Genomic DNA, 22,675 nt, shown 5'->3' with positions numbered 1-22,675 from the left:
GACTCATGAGGGCTCATCCACAACGCCAATTCTTCCCAACATAAAAATATACAAAGTAGCAAAAATAGATACTTGGAAATAAGGCAAAATTTAGATTAAGAGCATGCACCCAACTGTGAAATTGCTATTCAGAAAATCCAACAGGAAGTGTGCAGAAGCTTATCCACAGTGCCCACACTCCAGGGCGGGCTAACTATACTCTTCCTTAAGCAGAATGAGCACCCGATCTCATGCTGCCACAGAAGAAAGCCTGGCTGGCAGGCCTGACTGAATCTAGGCCAGTTCTGTCTCTTCGGGGTAGCAGCTCAGTTTCGGTTAGTCCAGTGCAAATGCGGGGAGCACTACATTTGGTCCTGCAGAAACAAGTAACGCTAAGGGAGACAGAGCCCCACTCTCACGGACACCATAATCCAACAGGAGGAGGGTAGGTTACTTGCAATTCCTCCTAGTCTCCTGAGCCAGAAATCAGGGAGATAGACAAGAACACAGCCCATCACACTTAAACTTCTAACTAACACTTGAGGATTTCAGAATTATAGAGACTTCAATGTACACTCACCGCCTCATACCTAGCCCACTAGGATTTTTTTCTAAGATTATTTTAAAATATATGTTTATGTTGGGCTGGGAATGTATACACGGAAGTACAGTGCCTACAGAGACCAGAAGAGGGTGCCAGATCCCAGGAGCAGAAGTTACAGACAGCTGCATACACCTTGCGTGGTGCTGGCAATCAAACCACAGACTTCTGCATGACCAGTACCTGCTCTTATCAGCTGAGCCCCCGCCCTAGCCCACTGGTGTTTGTTCCACAAAAGAATAGCAAGATTTGAGGTGAGAGGATCTTGCCCTCTAAACCACTGCATACTAGTAACAGCAAACACAAATAGATATTTCTCTACTGAGAAATGAAGACATTAAGCCAAAAGCAATAGGAGTGTATAACCCAAAAACAAATGTTGGACTCAGTCTGAAAACCCAGGGAAATCATAAAGAAAATACATTATGATTGTGAATAACTTTTCAAATTAGCCAGAGAGTTAGAAAAAGGTAAGACTTAAGCCAATAAAACTTCTTATAACATTTATAGATCAGTGCTTATGTAAGATTGAATTCATATGCATTTATAAAACACTAGATCCCATCAAAAATATATAATTTCCCTTTAAAACAGAAAAAAGCAAGGAACTAGGAGAATGGCTTAGTAGTACAAACTTCCTACTGTGTGCAAAGCCCTGGGTGGCAACACCAGTAGTACCCAAATATAATGACAATTAAAAAAAAATATTTTGGCCAGGCATTAGTGGCACATGCCTTTAACTCCAGCACTCAAGAGGCAGAGGCAGGCGGAGCTCTGAGTTTGAGGCCAGCCTGGTCTACAGAGAGCATTTCAGGACAAGCAGGGCTACACAAAGAAACCCCATCTTGGAAAACCAAAAAAAGAAAGAAAGAAAATTGGAAAAATTATAAAAGCAACATATGACTTCTGACTGTGAAATGCCTCTGAGCCATCCCAGCAGGAATACAGAAGGGGGCCAGACTGAAGAGCCTGATGTTCGGAGGAGGGAAAACACATCTGGCCATCACCAATACGCCAATAAAATTATGAGCTACACAAGATCAAGAGGTGATTAAGACCAGAGAATTCCACAAGGCCTGGGAAATGAGCTGCAGAACAAGGCACAAAACAAAAGTGGCAGCAAGGTAGGAAGACACCAAGAGGTATGGTGTCCCTGAAACAAACGAGCCAACTGTATCGCAGGGGACAGTGGGCCCTGAGCAGAGAGCACTGCACAGAGGACCAGACAGAACACCTGCAGCGGGAGGACAGGCCGGCACCACCAAGGAAAGACGTCCAAGACAGCAACATGATACCCTTCTGAGAAGCTTTTCCTGTTTATGGAAGAAAAGAAACGGGCAGCAGATGAAAGGAAAGGCGTCACTGATGGTATGACAGCAGCTTTCTAGAAGACCGATGAAAGCACATGGCGTATGCTGACGGGAGGCAGAGTCAGCATGAAGACCAGCTACAAAACTGCAAAGACTTAAGGAAACGTTAGGACAAGTGGGTGGAGGCAAGCAATGAAAGCGTCAACGACTACAGACCGACTTTAAAGTCTCTTTATAGATAGTCTTTAAAACACCCTAAGGCATATAATAATAATAATAATAATAATAATAATAATAATAACAACAACAACAACAACAACAACAACAACAACAAATGATGTGGGAAGGACAGCTGAGCAGTTTAGAGCACCGGCTGCTTTTGCAGAGGGCCTGGGTTTGGCTCCCAACACTCATATGGTAGGTAACAACCATCTTAAACTCCAGTTCCAGGGGATCTGGCACCCTGTTCTGGCCCCTGTGGGCACAGTATGGACATGGTGCATTACCTACAGCCAAACAAACCCTCAAACACGTAACATAAATGGGGCTTAGAGATGGCTCATAGTTGAAACACTTGCTACTACTCTTACAGAAAACCCACATTTGATTCCCGGCACCCACAGGGCAGCTCCCAACCTTCTGTAACTCCAGTTCTAGTGTTTCCGATGCCCTCTCTGGCCCCCATTTAATTTAAACAAATAAATATTAAAGGGGCAGGGAGGCACGCAACAGATGCTGCAGAGGAACTGTGATGGCTGTTCTTGGTTGTCAACTGGATTACATCTGGAATGAACTACGATCCAGAAATGCAGAGCACACCTGCAAGAGATTCCCTGCTTGGTTTGAAGCAGGTGAATCTACTTCTAGTCCAGGCCTTTGAGGTAGGAAGACACATGTCTCTTCAACCTGGGCCACACTTTCTGCTGGAAGTCTATTTTAGAACAAAGAAGAAACTTTTCTCTTTGCCTGTTTCCTCTCGCCTTGATGACACAGTCACTCCTTCACGGGCACTGGGGCCCACTTCTTTGGGATTGCGGCACACACCGAAGGCCAGCTCAAACATCCAGCTGTGTAGACTAAGAAAGTAGTGGATTCTTGGACTTCCCATTCACAGCCAGCCAGTATTGGATTAGCTGGACTTCAGTCTGTAAGTCATTCCAATCAAACCCATTTCTGTGGGGTATGTGTGTGTGTGTGTGTGTGTGTGTGTGTGTGTGTGTGTGTTCATAATATATAAACAGGAATTATTGAAATTTATATAAAGAGAAATTTATTGGAGTGTGTGTGTATGTGTGTGTGTGTGTGTGTCTGTGTGTGTGTCTGTCTGTCTGTCTGTGTGTGTGTGTGTGTCTGTGTGTGTGTGTGTGTGTGTCTGTGTGTGTGTGTGTGTCTGTGTGTGTGTGAAGAGGAATGTTGATTCAGAACATAGCTGTTCTGTCTAGATATCACATCCAAAGACCTTCTAGGTCTGTGTGATCCAGCTGGACTACAAAAATGCCTTTAATCCAGGAGACACAGGCAAGCAAATTTGAGTTCAAGGCCAGCCGGGTATAGAGCAAATATCAGGTAAAGAAAAGCTTAGATCCAAGCAAGGTGGCTCAAGCTTTTAATACCAAATGAAGGAGAAGTTAGTTTGTAGAAAAAGGCACCCATGTTTGAAAGTGATGTCTAATTGAGTGTCAGAAAAGGTGATGAATCAGAAAAGATTTGACAGAACAGGATGCGCCCAACTCTCATGAGAAGAGACAGGGAAGGGAAGCTACTTAAGAGGCAGTTTTTCAGAGAGAGGAGGCAGTTTTACCAGGACAGTAACAGAGAGACGGGTTGCAGAGAGAGAACTCGGGTGAAGATGGAACGAGCCAAAGAATGAGAAGAATCCAGAAGATTAGAGCAGATGCTGAGTTAGTCTGAGGCCAAGCAGAGCAGTTCCAGGCCGAGAGAGAAGCCAGATTGAACAAGCCACAGTTGAGAGAAGAGTTTGAGCCAGAGCAGGCGCAGGCACATTGAATGACCCAGCCCAGAGCTCAGAAAGAACAAGAGAGGGTGAGCTCATTAAGCAGTAAGTCTCAGAGGCTGAAAACATTCTAGGCCTAGGTTAGATTGTATCGAGGCTAGAAGCTTCCGGGACTAGGCCTAGGTCAGCAGAAGGAGGCAGTAAGCCTCCCAGACAACAACTGAGACAGAAGAATCACACACACACACACACACACACACACACACACACACACACACACACGGGAGGGGGGTGGAGGAGAGAAAGGTAGAGACACAGGTTTTCATTCTATAAGTTGTTACTCTAGAGACCCCTGGCTAACGCTGGGAGGGGCCACGGTCCCACTAACAAGCAGAGCCGGGAAGGATGGGAGAAGGCTGGCACTGGTACAGAATGGAGTCACTCTGTCTAGGTTCAGGAGCCCCCCAAGGAGACCACCAAGTCTGGTGGATCTGGACCCAGGGGGCCTGCACAAACCATTGCACCAACCAAGGGCACTGCACGAAGTAACCCTAGACCCCCTGTTCAGATCTAGCCAATGGGCAGCTCATTCTCCATGGCTGTGGGGGAGCGGGAGGACACTGCCTCTGACATTAGCTCTGGTGTCCCCAAATTGATCATTTTCCCTTGGTGGGGAGGCCCAGCAGCACAAAGAAGAATGGGCTGCAGGTTATCCGGACGAGACCTGATATGCTATGGTCATATGGTAGGAGAGGAGGTTACCTTCCGTCAGAGATCTAGGGGATTGGGGGGGGGGGGGGGGCGGCAGGAGGCACCTCTAAGACTTAACAAATATTAGGAACTGAGGTGGGCACATGAGAGAACAGGGGTTCCTCTTTAATAAGAGAATTCTCTTAGACGATTTATATATGTGTACATCTCAATTTTATTGAAAAAGGGGTCCTTATAAAAAAATTTAAAAACCACTACAACAGGTTTCCTGTAAGTTCCCGCCTAGTTCTTCATCTATTTTAACGTTATTATCGTAGCCAGGCATGGGGTACAACAAGCCTTTCACCCCAGCACCGGATAGACCAAGACAGAGGGATTTTGGGCTAGCCTATTCTACCTCACAAGACTTTATCTCAAAAGAAAGTTGGCCTTTATACGTGAAGATAACTTAGTAGTAATCCATCACCCGTGTTTCTGAGTACCAGAGAGGTTACAGTTTACAATCATGTAAAGATGGTGGCCAACAAAACCACTCAGCATCGTCAATGTCTGTCCCTAAAAGCAGGCGCTTCAGCAAGCGTGACACAGCAGCGTTCAAACAGCGCGTGCCCAGCACAGCAGACTTCTGAAGAAGCTGCGTGACTGCACAGTGTCCTGCCGGGCCCGGCGGCACAGTAGTTAGGGACCCGCCTTCCCCGGCAAAATGCCCAAGTTCAAACCTCAGCTCTTCCACTTGACAGCACAGGATCCTCACCTCCCTCAAACACTTGGTGCTTCAGTTCCTCACCTGAGAGAGATGTGGTGAGGCTGAGACAAACAAGGACCCAGGGAGGACTTGGCCGGCGGTGGCTACAGACGGCTCCTCTCGAGTAGTGCAAGCGAGTGTCTTACCCGCTATGACCAGTTCACAGTGAAACCTTAGCCCCTTTTCAAACAACACACTTGTTCTGTCACAACCTTTGCAAAGTGCTTCTTTAGATACCTGTCCTTGTCACAGTCCTGCCACAGTGGTCAGGGTGTTTAAGGGCACATTTTGTACAACCCGTCTTCAGTGGATTTCCCTCCTCTGTACTAACTCCATTCTCAGCTAGATCATGTAAGGAAAGCAGCAACGGTTAGGTTTGACCTTAAAAAAAAAGTTTGCTCTTAACACTCTCCCCTTTGGAAAACAATTAAACACACATCAAAGGGGCTGTCTAAGAACTCCTGTCCTACAGGCACACTAGGGGTGGCAAGGGACCCCCATCCAGGAGACACGAGTGCTCCCAGATGTTAGCACCAAGAATGATCTCTAATTCCCGCCTCTCTGCCAAACACTTTTTAAAAACTGAACGTTTGAAAGGTATTTAGTCAGCGCAGTCTTTGATGATGCTGAACAGGTTTGCCTAAGGCCTCCACCACAGAACGAGCACGCCCACTCAGAACACACCCGGGAGTCGCTCTCACCACTCTTGCCATTAATCAGAGCTGCATCAGCAATGAAATGCTCACGGTTTCTCTTTCAGGTGACGGCACGGGTTAGAAGGATTCCAGTCTGCAGCCAAGATAAAGCTACGGCCCTACAACTACACAGTGACCGGCAACAGTTTACAATGAAGATGGCCCGGAAACACAACAGGTGACATTTTTCTAGTTGACAGAAATCACTCTTTCAACTCGTATTCAAAGTTGTACTTTCAGTGGGTTTTGATATCATATCTAATAAACTGCAATAACTTACCTGTCAGCAGCCTCAATGTCGAAACAAAACCTTCTGTCGATGGAGTCAGTATACCTTTTGGTGCATTCTTTCAAAAAGAACACCTCTCCGTCCCCCTGCAAACAAGCATTTGCATACTTAGAACTGTGCAAACATTACGCCACTCGCAGCACACAAGAGCCAGAGGCTAGCCCTTTTCTCTCTGAAGCTTCTTTGCTCCTTCTCTGAGGTTTTCTCGTTCTTGCTGGAGGCAGAACCGTTAAGCAGACTTTACAAACGCTGAGCGTGGGACAGATGACAACATCTGGGCACTACCGTGATGGCCTGCTTGTCAACACCCTCTTTTGTAAAGAGTCAAAATGTGCTTTAATATCACACTATATTTCACCTTGTGTCATTATCAGCGAGGCCACTATTAGCCTATGAACAGTGCAATTCCACAAGGACTGATGGGAAAGTACACAATAGGGCTGAGATCACAAGTATATCTACACTAACATGGGAGCCAGTCGCTCTGGGCAGGTCCACCCTCCCTCAGAGGGTCAGCACTGGGGTAGAGACAGACCCACACAGCGGGCTCAGCACGGAGCCACGGTAGGAAGTCTAATCCCACAACTAGGATTTTACAGAAATATGGCGATCTGTTAAAAACATTTAAAAAGATCCAAGGTAAGCGTCCAAAACATCACAGGGATATTCTAAACCGCATCATTTGTCATTTGGAGCCTAAAATGGAAGGAGAAACACCTGAGAGCCTGAATTGACTACAACAGCAAACTAAGGCTCAAAGCAAATGCCCTAACCCGCCTTCTACAGGAGACAGTGAGCCTTGCCTCAGCCTCTGCTGGGTGGCTGTTTCCCATGGAAACCCCATCACTACAGAAGGCTCCTTCTTGCAACCTGCTTTAAGGCCTTGTTTGTTTCTAGAAGAACCAAAGGGTTTGCAAATAAAAATCAGCTTGGATTAATTCTGAATTCACCTAAGCAAAATGTCACCCAACCACTCCAGGCAAGCAACAAACTTAAGCTGTTTTTAAATGCGTGGTCAATTATGCTTACCACTAGTGGGAGAGCTGCACCCCAGACACCAGGGCTTGCTGCTGTTCAGTGGCCACAGGGAGCCCCCCTTCCTTGCAGCCAGCGCCCATGGCCTGATTATCATGGGTGGCCCTGGGATGAACAGCAATCTAAACAGGCAACAGCCACATGAAAACTCTCCTCGCCTGAGTGAGTGAGAGGGAATGCAGTAGAGACCACTGCACCTCTCACAGTTTAGCCTAGGAATACACAGTGGCACGTGAACACGCAGAATCTCATGTGTAAATATGGGCTGTCCATAAGTCACAAGAGCTTAGTGCGGGAATTATCTTTCTCTTCTAGAACAATGGCCTAAAAATTCTGTTGTCTGTTTAAAAATCTAACTGTAAGGCCCAGGTGTGATTCAAATACAAGGCAAAGATTTTAATTGTAGAACTGAATTTCTCAATAGTCAATATGGCTCTACTAAATGACAAGCCACAAGTATCTCTCAAATAAAATACAAAAACTAACATTCAAATACTTACCAGTTTCCCTCCAGATCTGTGCTCGAACGGGATCATGTTGAATTTCTTGGCTGTTTTCCGATACATGCAGTAGTGTTTGACCCAACTCGACCCAAAAGGAGCAGGCCCTTCAACAAAGCACAGATGCTTGTGTTTTTCCTCATGCGGAGGCAGATATGTACAGCCGGAGCGCATTACTGCACAGCTCAGCCAGGGAAAGCAGAAAAATGCAGAGGCTTAGCTGGGCAGTGGTGGCGCACGCCTTTAATCCCAGCACTCAGGGAGGCAGAGGCAGGCGGATCTCTGTGAGTTCGAGGCCAGCCTGGTCTATACAGCAAGTTCCAGGACAACCAGGGCTACAAAGAGAAACCCTGACTCGTAAAAACAAACAAACAAACAAAAAACAGAAGAAAACCAATGCAGGGGCTAACAGAAAGGAGAGGCTGGTGGGGAGAAAGTCCTCAGAGCACTGTGACACCTGATTTTATTTTCAGCAGGTAAGTGTGAGTTAGGACGCAGGGTGGCTCGGTGTGTACAGCACTTACAGCCCAGACCTGAGGTCCTGAGTGCAATCCCCAGATCCCACAGTGGAGAGAGAGCCAACTCCCGAAGGCTGGCCCCCATCCACACAGGCTCTGTCACACTCACGCTCAACAGTAAATGGAATACTTTGTAGTATGTTAGAACACCCAAGAGCTACGCGGGCATTCCTGGTTAAACAGAGAAAGGACAACACCCCACTGCCTGGTTAGCTCCGAGTGGATACACAGACAGCACCACTCCCACATGTCCTCCAGCGGGTCAATACGAAAGCCAGCTACCTCAGCCACACTGAACCAATGAAAGAAAAGTATGAATGAAGCCCTGAGCAAAGCTAAGCTCAGAAGGAACTAAGCAGTCAATACATCTGACTGGACGAAGAATTCAACTCGGAACTTTGAATGAGGTTTTCTCTCTTTACTTTCCAACTAGGAGCCGTAGGTCGGATCTGAACAAAGCAACTGTGCAAGGGTAAGTCCACATCCCAAGGAGTCCCTCGCTGAACCCTGAGTCCTAACTCTAAGCACATCTAGACTGACTGGGTGATGGGACACCACCGCCTCAAGGGACTCACGGAGTTCTCAGTAGGTTAGTTCCCATGCCAGCAGTGTGTGCATCCGTGCACACATGTGCATGTGGGGGGTTCTCATGCACATCACATGTCCACAGAGGCATGAGGCCAGTGCTGACATCGGTATCATCCAATATTACTCTATACCTTCTCTCTTTAAAATAAATAATATATATACATATATATACATATATATATATACACACACACACACACACACACACACACACACACACACATACACACATAACAGTGTTCTGCCTGCATGGACACCTGCAGGCCAGAAGAGGGCATCAGATCTCATTATAGATGGTTATGAGCCACCCTGTGGTTGCTGGGAACTGAACTCAGGACCTCTGGAAGAGCAGTCAGTGCCCTTAACCTCCGAGCCATCTCTCCAGCCCCACCTTCTCTTTTATCAAGGGCCAGGCGGTTTTTGTTTTTCAACCAGAGTTTCTCCATGTAGCCCTGGCTGCCCTGAAACTCACTCTGTAGAGGTGGCTGTCCTGAAACTCACAGAGGTCCACCTGCCTCTCTGTCCTGAGGGTTCCACCTGATCATTTGAAGACTGTGCCTCTCATTTGACCCAGGAAGCTCACCAACTGCCTGGACTTGGGGCCCACTGTGAGCCGAGGATCTGCTCCTCTCCACTTAGCTCAGCACTAGGGTTACACACAGGTGGATCAGCACTAGGGTCACACATGGGTGGATCAGCACTAGGGTCACACATGGGTGGATCAGCACTAGGGTCACACATGGGTGGATCAGCACTAGGGTCACACACGGGTGGATCAGCACTAGGGTCACACGGTGATGGCAACACCTGGCTGGACTGGAGATGCACCTGCCTGTCCCTGTCCAGTGCTGGCATTAAAGGTATGTGCCACCACCACCACCCGGCTTATAACATGGATTTTTAAGCATCCACTCAGCCTATGTTTGCAGAATTCTTACTTTTTTCCTGGACATACAGGTAGCCTTCTGCTGTGAACTGGCTTGCTCGCTTGTGGTCCTTGGGATTCTGTCTGATTTTATTCATAAGCTCCTCCACTTCTGACCTGGTTCCCTCAAATCGATTCCGTGTCTGAAACAGAAAAAAAAAATACAGATAAAATCCAACTTCTCCTGTGATTTTGTGTGTGTGTGTGTGTGTGTGTGTGTGTGTGCGCGCGCGCGCGCATACATTTTAATGTCTTTGTACAACCGACATTAAATCTGCAGAACTCAGAAAATCCTCATTCTTGACAGTGTGCCTCCTTACTGAGATTCATATTCAAAGACAACAAAACCGAATAGGAAAATAGCCAGTGCAGAAGATGAGCCAATGAGGCCAGAGATGGCTAGCTTCCATGGTGTTGCCAGCATAAATTTCCCACCTTCGTGCTTCCTGTTTTGTTGCAACTTAGATTTAAAGAGCCAATACGCCACATGACGTCCATGTACCTGGGAGAACAGCGGCGTTGGCACAATCCACCCGATCCCAGCTGCCACTGCTACAGCAGCTACCTGAGCAGCCTGAGTCTGAACGTCACTCTTCTCTGTGAGCTAACAGAGCCAGTATCCAGTTTGCCAGACTGTGGTACCTACACATTTCTTCCCTCAGAAGGATGAGGAGGTGAAGAGCTCAGGCTCACCAGCAAATAATGTCCACGCATCTGAAGAGGCTCACGACACAGGACACATGAGCTATCAATACCTGCTGCCGGGTGGACGCTTTGCACAGTGTGGGCGCTGAAGGGACAGAGCAATCACAGCCCGTGCTGGTAAGTCACCACCACCTGGGTTATGGACATTTCCTTCAGCCAGGCTCAAAAGTAATTGCATTAATAGCGAAAACAAACAAACAAAAAACTGCTGATGTGAAACTTCAAAGGGACTCAGACAAAAAGTTATTAAAATTTTTTCCTCTCTTCTTCCTACAGTGAAAAGGGCTGTCAAAGCTCATAAGGGTAGAAAAAAAACCAGAAAAGATGGAGTAATGGTACGTTTCTCCTAAGGCAATGGGGAGACTGATGAGTACAGGCTGTGAAAAATAAAACTACTTCTAGAGCTTTATTTTAAACAGAAATTAAGAGGCAATATAGAAGAAAAACCTTTCTATACCCTTTAGTAAAATAAAAGGCCTGGTGGTGTACACTTTTGATCCCAGCACTCTAGACCTCTGAATTTGAGGCCAGCTTGATCTACAGAGCAAGTTCCAGGAGAGCCAGGGCTGCACAGAGAAACCTTGTCAGACACATAGATAGATAGATAGATAGATAGATAGATAGATAGATAGATACATACATACATACATACATACATACATACATAGATACATAGATAGATACATAGATAGATAGATAGATAGATACATAGATAGATAGATAGGTACATACATACATACATACATAGGTACATACATACATACATACATACATACATACATACATACATAGCAATACAAGACTGCCAAAAGGGCTGCCAGTGTCCTTTCTTCTCCTCGTCTCTGGCATCTCCCATGTCTGTCTGTTTATACTGATTCCACACTGGCTTTATTCTCCTCATCACTTCAGTGAGCTTCCTTCCAAACCTCACTTCCTCCATACGCGACTGTTAACGGACACGGCCCACATGCATGCATGCATCCTGTCTCTTTACACCAATGGGTTCTCCACACAACACTCCCGTAGTGTGACGCATGCCCTAAGTGTCCTCCGGGGTCCACCTAGCTGCCAGGCCGTATGGCACGAGCCTTTCACTCTCCCTGACACTGTCCCAGGATCTACTGTTTCTTCTGCGGAGCCCAGCTGCTCTCACCGGAAAAAGGCGTCAGGTTCAGTGTGCTCACGGCTTCTGTTCCTTCTAAGACTTCTGTGCAGGTAGACCTGGGCAACACACACACACACACACACACACACACACACACACACACACACACACACACGCTTTGCACAGGCACTCACGCTTTATCTCATACACACACATTCACACTCTCACTCATATACACACCCGCAACGCAGCATCACTACAGCTACACTATTAAAAAAAAACGGTGACTTCATACAAGTGAGCTGGCTTCGATCCCAGTCCCTGAGGCTTGTTTAAAGCCCATCCTTTCCCCTCAGGTTTACACACTCCTACCCAGAACCCTGACTCCTAGTGTTATCAGTGTATTTTTTTATTCACTCAGCACACTTGCACAATGTAGCAGTGTGACCAGGCTCCCAATGCTCGGCTGCTGCTGTTTGGAGGCCAGCTCTGCTTCTGCCTCACGAGGCGACCCCTCAGCTTCTGCCGCAGCTGCCATGCCTCCCACCTCTGCCCTGCCAGCCCAGACTCCAACCTCGGGGAACCATAAGCTCAAATAATAAGCCCCTTCTTCTATCAGAATAGAAAAGCCACTAAGACACCTTCAAATAAGGCTTGGAGGGTGCAGGGCGAGACAATGACTGATTCCAAGTATAGACCACCATTTTTTCAGTAAGTTTTTTTCCATCTCAGTCAGCTTCAGGACTTTATTCCCAGAGCAAAAGAAGGCAAAGGGTAATTAACAGCACGAAGAAACAAACAAACAAAAACCAGGAAGGGAGGGTTCCCCTGAAGGACAGACGGACAGACCAACCAACATACCTCAGTAAAACCTCATATCCACTTAACAGTCCCATTATGGGTAGAGGTGGACGAAAGGGGGTGTGGGCCAGCAGATCCCAGCAACAGCTCACCAGGCCTTCCAAGCCCAAACCCACAGAGCAGAGCACAGAGTGGTGAGCCAAGGTTTGCCAGGAGTGCCCAAATCTCAGCCCTCGCCATTAAGTAAGCCTCCTGCTCCCCCACACAGTGTTAAAGCCCAGAGAGGGCGGACAGCCTTGCCAGGATTGCCCCCCTCCCCCCCCCCCAATCTGTACCAGATGCAGCAGGTGTGACCCGTTTTCTAGCCCAACATGAGATCTGAAACTAAGCAGAGCAGCCCAGGACCCAGCGCTGTTCTCACTTCACAGGCAAAGCCCTCGAGACAAGACCCTCCCTCCCGTATCCTGCGTCTCACAAGTCATGCTGGCCAGCCGCAAGTCCACAGTGGAGCAAGTCATTTAGCACAATGACTAGAGCAGAGAAGCTAAAGTCATTTTTATTATTATTTTATTGTTAAGCTTCTCAAAACTCACAATTACCTCCTAGCAAAGGGAAGAAACTTGCTCACTCTCTCGGCTACCTCTTCCCTGTGCCTACCATTGTCTCCAGACTTGGAAATCCCCACCGCCTCTCCTGCCAGGACTTGTAGACCAGCCTTCCTCACCCCAGGCTTCTAGGGATGGCATCACAAAAGTGCAAAGTTGGCTTTTTAAAATACCCTTTAATTTCCATACAATATCTTCTCTTCTGAAAAAAAAAATCTACCTTCTAAAAGCCATCTTGCTACTCTCTTGCTTTCTATTTATTACTGCAGATTACAGAAAATGGGTAAGGAGTGAATCCCTCAGGAAAGCCAGCCATTTTTACAATATAAAAGACATAACCAGATGGGGCTTGAAATAGCATGCTTTCATTTTTAAATAAAATTACCTCTCTTTCTGATTATAAAAGTCATTTTTAAATTTAATTATTTTACTGTAATAAAATCCTAAACAGTTGACCAGATTAACTATAATATAATGTAAAGATGTCGACCCTTAAATTTCAGCTTTATCATCTCAGTGTACTTGATATATCTATTAGAAATAAAACATAACTAGGGTTTTCTCTCAGAAATATGTAGCTTTATATAGTCAGTGCTTTGCCCTTATTACATAAAATCAGCAGAGAATAAGAAGAACAGGCAAATAATAATAATGATGATGATGATAATAATACTAATAATAAGTGAATAACAGTCTTTCTGAGGTGGAGCGATGGGAAGGGATGAATGGCGGGTGACTTACAGGTGCTGCACCTCAGTGGGGGAAGTGGCTGAAAGCGAGGACAGCGGCCTGGTCACCCTGCACTCTACAGCACCAGCTAGGCGGAGGCTGAGGCGGGGTACTGACCAAACCCAGGAGATTAGGTCAGCGAAGGACAGAGCAGGAACACTTGGCTAGCATGTGCCCTCGCTTCCAGCCTCGGGGAGGGAGAGGAGGTTGCACTGTACACGCATGTACACGTATGCACACGGGGGAGGGGGAGGGAGAGGGCAGGGAGAGAGAGACAGAGACAGAGAGCCGGAGAGAGGGAAGGAGAGAGGGAGGGTGGGGGAGAAGGAGGAAGGGAAGGGGCTGTGGGCTACTGGAATGCAGACCATGTTGAACAGTGAGAGCTCAGGGCCATTCCCTGATGAATGAACATCCATGGGTTCCAAAATATATAGGAAATAAAAATGTCCCTTTCCAGAAGGTGACTTGTCCATTTCTCCACAATAAGGAGTGAGTGTGCTGCTGTCAAATGTGTACGCTCTCAGCTCAGCAACTATTAACAAGGTCATTCTAGGCAAACCTTACCTCCTATCTGCGGGCTTTGCTCGCCGTTACCTCACGGCTGCACATGACTCAGCCACACCTGCATGCGGGGGCTCTCTGGATGGGCTCTCTGGACTTACTGGTGTACAGAAGCTCACTGGATTTCCTCTGCCTCACAGGTACATTATAAAAGTATTTCTGTCCATAAGCGAGGGATGTGAGGAGAAGTTCCTCAGCGCCCCCAGGAGACTCTGTCGCTCCTGTGCCTGGGCTAAATCTAGATGGCTTCATGGGCAGGTGGCCTGCCCGTGCCCCAGGGTCTCGTGGTAGACTCCATGTCCTCTCATGTGATGGGGGAGGGGCCTGAGACGGGAGCTCATGGTGCGCAGGCTGCTCTCAGAGACACTACACAGCTTTGACCTCTGGATCTTCCTGCCCCAGCTTCTCAATGCTGGGATTAAAAGCAAGATCCACCACACTGAGTTAAGTCTCCGTTGCTTTTAATGTGGGATCCTAAGCTTCCATTTTACATCAGTCCCACAACACACACACACACCCGGCCTAACTGGGGTTCTCACCTGGTCAGCCCTTAAGTTGTCAGATAAAGTCTGGACCAGGGGTTCTCAGCCTGTCAGTCAGACCCATTTAGAGGTCAAACAACCATTTCACTGGGGTCACCTAAGACCATCCGAAAAGCCAGGTATTTACATTATGATTCATAATTGTAGCAAAATTACAGTTATGAAGTAGCAACGAAAATAATTTTATGGCGGTGGGTGGGAAGGGGTCACCACAACGTGAGACACCGGGTCACAGCACTAGGAAGGTTCAGAACCACTAGCCTGGGTGGGGGGGATTAATTCCACTACTATATACCCAGTTGGGAGGGGGTTAAGTTCATAATTTAATCTTCTCAACTGGTGCTCTTTTTACAAGCTGTTCTACAGCCTACAAGGTACTCTTTAAAAAAAAAAAAACATAAATCATTTCATTAGAAATTCTAGTGGGCTGAAGAAATGGTTCAGCCAGGGAAGTGAGTGTGAATTTCCTAGCACCCACATAAAGGTACACCCCATGTCTGTAACACAGGAGGGGCAGGGACCATGGTGTGTGGGAGGGATGTGAGATTGTGCAGAGCTCTGGAGCTCTCTGACCAAGCAGCCTCGACAATCAGAGAGCTCCAGGTTCAAGGAGAGACCCCACCTCAAAAGGTACGGTAGAGAGCAACCCGGAAGAGACAAGGTGCCAACCTCTGGCTGGCACACATACCCACACGTACAGGAACAGTAATTCTAATATCACAGGAACAATCCTGAGGCGCCTAGAACGCACCAGCACACACAATTTTGCAGGTCTGTTTTAAGTTCTACCTACCTAACTTCTAAGCCATGCCACAAAGACCCACGTACACTTGTGTGTTTCCGTCTGTGCTGTATGTCCCGGAGCCCTCATACTCGGGTTCTGGCATGCTCTAACTAGCTGCTCTCTGACGACACGCCATGTGAGCAAAGTCTTAACTAGAAAAAACATCTGTCACCTAAATAAGATTCTTTCTTTTCTTTAATTTTTGTAAGTGTGCATATGAATGAAGCATACAGGGATGTGTACAAGTGGGGGTGTGTGAGTGTGTGTGTGTGTGTGTGTGTGTGAGTGTGTGGGGTGTGTGTGTGTGTGTGTGTGTCTGTGTGTGTGTGTGTGAGTGTGTGTGTGTGTGTGTGTGTGAGTGTGTGTGTGGATGTGTGTGGGTGTGTCTGTGTGTGTGTGTCTGTGTCTGTGTGTCTGTGTGTATGTGTGTGTGTGTGTGTGAGTGTGTGTGTGTGTGTGTGTGTGTGTGAGTGTCTGTGTGTCTGTGTGTCTGTGTGTGTATGTGTGTGTGAGTGTGTGGGGTGTGTGTGTGTGTGAGTGTGTGTGTGTGTCTGTGTGTGTGTGTCTGTCTGCTCATACAAATGCAGAGGTGTGCGCACCACAGAGTGCAAATGGAGGTGACCTTAGGTGTTGGTCCCCACCTTACAGAGATGTGGTCTCTGGTTGGTTGTGCTGTAGTCACAGGCTAGCCCGTCCACAGCCCCTGAGGACCCTCTTCTCCCCACCACTTTCTGGAGGAATACTGGAATTACAGACACAGGCTACCAAACCCGGCTTTACATGGGGTCTGGGATTCAAACTCAGGTCCTCAGTGTTACATAGCAAGTACTTTACCCACTTAGCCATCTTCTCAGCTTAAAAAAAAAAAATCTTAGAAAGAATCTCTAAATCTCATTTTCCAAGATCAGGTGGAAGCACACATTCCACAAAGAAAAGCAATGAAATCAAATGGCAGCTGTGAACAGCAACACATCAGTGACTATGACTGACATATTCAACACTGAGGAGGAATGCAAGGACAGCAGAGTTAACATAGCCATGTTTGCCCCACAGAGCCAAGGAAGAGCCTCAAAGGGCAGAATTTCTTGAGCCTCCATAAGCGAAAGAGCAGATTGTTATACCACGAGCTGACCACTAGGTGGCAACACAGCCCCACTTTCTCAGTATCAGCCTGGATGGAAGGAAGGCTTTTCAAACTAGAAGGGATAACAGGCACAACCCAAATTTCTTTTAAATACCAGAAAGTCTTTGTTTCCTTACATTCTGAATGTTGATCTGAAGTTCCATTTTGTAGTGATTGAAGTCTTTGGAGAGCTCATGACCTTGATGATAGAAAGTGAACATCCCCTGGAAAAAGGACAGCATCTAAGACAAAGGAAAAAGGGGGTCAGTACATCCCAAAACAAACAAACGAATGAAAACCTACATGAAGGAGAACCACACACAACACCTGGCCACCACCCAGAGACGTCACTAAACAACTGTCAGTGCCCATTACTTAGTCATCGGGCTGTACTGAAGATGAGGGGTACTACTAGTCACGGTCAGGTCACAAATATCAGCATCATTAAACAGCTTTTAATACCATGTTCTCCAGCAAACCCAGCCCTAAGTCACCCACGTGCACCTCTTTAGTCAGGAGGATCCTGACGGCTCTGTAGGCCAAGCCAGCATGCAGGCCAGGCAAACCAATGAGAGTGCGGCTGTCTGTCCGCTCCCAGGCATTGTGGCCAAGGCTGTCAGGTGATGGGAAAGGGTTAATAATTAAGACTCTAGTTTTCTCCCAACTCCCACATGCCCCTTCTTAGAAGGCGGCTGCTGCTATCCACAGGTCAGTGTATCTCTAAAGGGAGGAAAAGTGAACAGAGAAAAGAATTTTAAACTCCTGAATTAATTTTTCTCCAGAATGCTGCAAAGTATACGCAATAAAAGGCCATGGTGTCAAATTGGCAGTGTGGGTCAAAACCCATCAGTTGCCTGTTTTGTGACACTGGGCAAATCACTGACTTTTCCCTTCTCTTTGCTTGCTAAGTGACACAGGAGGGTCTCACTAAGTTACATTGCCACTCTCCTGCCACAACAGGGTGAGAGTGGACAGGGCAGCACTCGGGACAATGGCTTCGGCCGTGACTGAGCACGCAAAGGCCACTTAACACACACCACTAGCAGTTCAACATGACAGGAACGTGTCAAAGGGTAATTTCCTCTGATTATTTAATTCAGGTTGATTTTACGACTCCCAACTGCCTTTTTTTTTTAAAGTATGACTTAATTATTCCTTTGTTTCTCACGATGCACATAATAATACAGTGCTTGAAGTATATAGCTCTGCAGTCTATATTAAAATCATCAGGCCACTGGCTTCCAATCTTCCACGGTTGTTTTTGTGTTGTATGAAACGCCGCCTACACTTGACGTTTAGAAGATGTTTACATCCACCTCCTATATATGCAAATTAATATGTAAGTTATTGAACTCATTAGAAGACATCTACATAATCACAAAACCAGTCTTTCTAGGGCAGGAGGGATGTGAATCCACTCTGCTCTTCTAGAAGGATCAAGTTGAAAATTCCCACAGCCATGCTGAGTGGCGAGCCACCCATCAGCCCCTGCTCCAGGAGACCCAGCATCTCTGGTGTCCACTGACACCTGCACTCACATACACATATCCACACAAACACACAAAAATAAAATAAATTTTAAAACTGGTGTTTCTGATATAAATATAAAGGCATGACTAGAAATAACAAGTATATGAAGCGAAAACACGCTTCAACAAGTGGAACTGGAAACTGTGACCTCATTAGTGACGTCACTCACGCTGGCCGCAGACTCTGTACAGAAGGCAGTGCTCAGGGCCACACCTCTCCTAAGCCTTCACTAGATGTGTCCTCCCCGTTACAGCGTGTGAGGCCTCGCTCAGCCTTCCCACAGCTCAACACCCGAGCGTCCACAGCAAAGCTTGCGCTGCTACTCACAGGCTCCACAAACTCAAATTTCTTTCTCTCTTGGATTTCCTGGAGCTTGCACACGTATTCCAGAGAGAGCTCGTAGAAGTGCTGCCGGGTCTGCTCCACTTGGAGGTCTGCCTGTGTTAAGAGAACTAGTGTTAGTTGACCCCAAGACAGGGAACTCTCAACCCCAACACAGAGGCCAACGGCCGTGGTAGCGGCCATGGTGCGCTGTTTTTATAAGCTTGTGTTAGAAGACATGACGGTTCACTCGTGTCTCAGCCACTGCCACTCTCCTGCCACATCAGGGCTGAGCCACTGCCATGGGGGGCATTGCCACTCTCCTGCCACAACAGGGCTGAGCCACTGCCACGGGGCATTGCCACTCTCCTGCCACAACAGGGCTGAGCCAGTGCCACAGAGCAGACACAAAGGTCTAAAATGGTTGTTCCCAAATTCTAGAGAAAACCTTGATGACCCCCAAAGACTGGAGATTAAGGATTTCACTTCTTCACGGGGCAATGTCAGAAGTCCCATCATCAACAGTTGCCAGAGCAAGGCCTCTAAGCATGAGAAGACTGAGGAAGCTCCAGTCACCTGGGGGAGGGGCAACACTTAAGTGACAGCCAGGGCTTCAGGGCCATGTGGAGGTGGGCACATTCCTAAGCTGACAGGATGCCAGAGCCCCAGAGGCCAGGGGCACAGCCTGCTGGAGCCTAGTCAAGCAGACTGCACTCATCTCGCCTCCCAGGAGAAGACGGATATTGGGGAGCACTCTGCTAGAGAGGACTACGGGACCCTCGTCCCAAAAGACATCCTTAGAAGTATCAAGCCATACAACATTTTTGTTTGTTTGTTTTTTCAAGACAATGCCTCTCTGTGTTAGCCTTGGCCGTCCTGGACTCGCTTTGTAGACCAGGTTGGCCTTGAACTCACAGCAATCCACCTGCCTCGGCCTCTGCCTCTGCCTCCCGAGTGGTGCTGGGATTAAAAGTGTGTGCCACCATGCCTGGCACAATGCGATTTTTTAACTCTGCTGACTTTCGAAGCATTCATCTAGGCCTTTCTCCAAATAGATACAGACGGACAAGCACACACAGCGCGGGTCAGGCAGGAGAGCAGCTCAGTGGGACGACGTGGGACGCCACCTCACGCCCATCAAGGCAGCTGCTAGGAGGAGGGGATGGGAGCACCAAACCGGGGTGGGCGGTAAAGATGATGTGCTCATGACAGAAAACAGCATGGCGGGTCCAAAAACCAACAGGACGATGCTATCATCCCCCAAGCACACTCTGGGGCAGATAGGCAAAATAACCGAGAACAAGGATTGAGAAAGACAACGGTGCAGTCGTGAGGGCAGCAGTGTTCACAACAGCAAGATCGTACACAGCAGTCATAAAAACAGAACTCCGATACATGAAGGAGCTAAGACAGACAAGCCGCTGACAGAGCACGCAGGGCTGGGAGCCCAGGGGGAGCCACAGCGGCATGGGTAGAGGGTCTCTGCTTGGGTAGGCTCAACAAAGTTCTGGCAATGGGTGGGGAACAGCGGCACAGCCAGGTGAAACAGTAAGCCGATGGCCTTGTAGTATTCAAATGGATGAAATAAACTGCATGGTAAATATTTTTACAATAAAAGTTTCTTTAAAAGTTTCTAAAAAAAAAAAAAAAGAAAGAAAAAGAAAAAGTCTAGTATTTGCCTAGTGTTTAATTAAAATGCTTTGAGTAAAGTGAAGTTTAAATGTAAAGTTACCAAAGTGAGATTTTTTTTTCCCCTACCTAAAAACCATGACGGTTTGTGTCCCCAGTGAGCAGCCTGATTATTTACCGTCCGACAGTATACAAAATGCGAAAGCCTGGAATCATGTGCAGCAGTTCAGACGCTGGAGCCCAGCGCAGAGCACAGTGCTTTCTCCGTGCTACCTTCCAGGGGATTGCTGGATGCAGAGCCAGCTGACTCAGTTGTCCCTGCCACGGCACTCCCCTCACCCCGCAACTCTTCTGCCATCGCCACCCTTTAAGTTCTAAACACCCAGGAAACCCTGGACCATGCACTCATGATCCCATCAGGAGACTCCCCGGGGCACAGCTGGCTTGTAACTTACAGCAATACCACCATAGGCCACCCATACTTAAGAGTACAGAATGGCCAGGTGTGGTGGCACATGCCTGTCTGTAATCCCAGCACTCAGGAGCCAGAGGCAGGCTGCTGTGAGTTCAAGGCCAGCCTGGTCTACAAAGCAAGGTCAGAACAGCCAAGCTACACAGAAAAACCCTGTCTCAAAAAAAAAAAAAAAAATCAGAATGACTCCAAGTCTAAAATGCGAGCTCACTAACTTTTTCCTACACATTCTTGGGTATAGCTTACATATGCCCAGCAAATTTTAATGTACTGCAAAGCCTGGCCTCTGAGGTGTCACTCTCGGAGTGATGGACTCTTCAAGAAATGAGGCCTACTACCGGGTTATGGGGTCACGGAGGCACACTTTTTGAAAGGGATTAATAAGTATCTCCTGAGATTGGATGAATTCCCAAGCAAATAGGTTGTTTTAATGAGCCTGGCAACTCCTCTGAGTCTCTCATGCACACGCTGTCCCATGAAGCACAGACTCACAGTGAGGCCCTCATGAAAGCCGGGCAGATGCCACTGTCATAGTCTCGGATCTCCAGAACTATGAGCTAAAGAAATCTGTGTTGTTTACAAACCGCCCATCCATGTGAGCTTTGTAAGAGCAACACAAAGCAGAGTAACACATACAGTAAGCACCAGCTGTCGGCTTTTAATAAACAACTGTGTAGTGTAACTGCAGCTCTTCACAGGCAGAAGACAGAAGATCAGTCTCACACAGGTTATCAAGAGTGTTACTCCTTTGACCCCTGGGGGGTGGGGGGGGAACAAACAGTAAAACTCAAGAGCACTGGCATCTCCTCCCTCCCTAGTAACTGTTACAGGACAGCAACTGCCTAGAATTTAGGGATGGAGGCGGAGATGAAGGTCCTTGTGTCCGGTACTTACAGGGTGAGTACTCAGCACAGAACACAGGCAACGTTCTAGTCCCCTCTTTGAAACAAGAAGCGAGAATGGCTTGCAGGCCTTTCTGGGCCTCTGCCCAGCATCATTCTCAGCAGCCTCTGCTAACCTCTTGAGTCAAAGTCAATTCACTGAAGATCAGCCATGCGCGGCTCTCAAGAGTGGAGCACCCAAAACCAGCCTTCTCCTCTCTAAGGGCCTCCTCCCTCTTAAGGCGGCCATGCTCACAGGAAGGCTGTGCCACGCGGGGCTCGGCACATCTGTGAAGAGGAAAGACGCTGAAACTGACTGAAGCCGGAGCCGCTCTCTTCAGGCCCTCTCCATTCATGACTTGCAGCTTAATTCTCTCCGAGACTGGGGACACCGTCAGAGCCGTAACTCACTGGGCACACATCCTGTCAGCAGTTAGCAGGAACTACTCGCTCTGACGGGCGCTAGTCTAGACAGAATGGATAGAGGACTAAATTAAAGCAAGACTGTAGCCTCCAAAGGGCTTATGGCCACAGAAAGATGCCCTGTAAGATACACAGTCAAAGTAAGAACACAGTAAGCCAGAGGAGGGGGTCATCTTAACAAACAGCCACAAGGAGTTTTATTAACGTGTGGCCTGAGTAAAAAGGATGCCTGGAACAGAAGCTGAAGAAGAGACCTATGGAACACACTGCACAGGGGACAGGGTGGGCCTCAGTGGTACAGTGTGTGCCTACTACGCATGTGGCCCTGATGTACTAAATAAATAAAATAAATAGAGGGGGGGAAAAATGGAAAGAGCCCAGCAGGAAACATCCTGCCCTGCGTCAGGTGGGTAGTGCACAGCATGAAGGGCCCTGGGCTCCATCCATGGCTTCTGGAGGCAGCGTCAGCCGCAGGGCCTTCAGAAGAAGGGCAATGCAAAGGGGCCACACACTGTAGAGGTGACGTGCAGGAGCTGCAGCTGCCTCCTACATTATACATACGGAGCATTCAGAACAAGACACTAATTAGAGTGAAGCAAAGGTGGAAATTAACT

At 47.6% G+C, this 22,675-nt stretch overlaps 1 protein-coding gene across 5 annotated transcripts in view; it reads right to left on the bottom strand.

Moving 5' to 3' along the window:
- The window catches only part of ARHGAP10 (Rho GTPase activating protein 10), a 269,421-nt gene that overhangs the window by 133,396 nt on the left and 113,350 nt on the right, over positions 1-22,675 (bottom strand). For all 5 annotated transcript variants that reach the window (XM_084755701.1, XM_084755703.1, XM_084755700.1 and 2 more), the window contains 5 exons: positions 18,663-18,773; positions 16,943-17,047; positions 9,864-9,993; positions 7,820-7,926; positions 6,276-6,370 (listed from right to left, as the gene is read on the bottom strand). In XM_084755701.1, the coding sequence (XP_084611827.1) occupies positions 6,276-6,370; positions 7,820-7,926; positions 9,864-9,993; positions 16,943-17,047; positions 18,663-18,773 (548 nt within the window). The remainder of the gene's footprint in view (positions 1-6,275; positions 6,371-7,819; positions 7,927-9,863; positions 9,994-16,942; positions 17,048-18,662; positions 18,774-22,675) is intronic.

Source organism: Acomys minous (assembly GCF_964271855.1).
Source record: "Acomys minous genome assembly, chromosome: 14".
NCBI classification, from domain to species: Eukaryota; Metazoa; Chordata; class Mammalia; order Rodentia; family Muridae; genus Acomys; species Acomys minous.
This window is presented reverse-complemented; position numbering and strand designations above follow the sequence as displayed.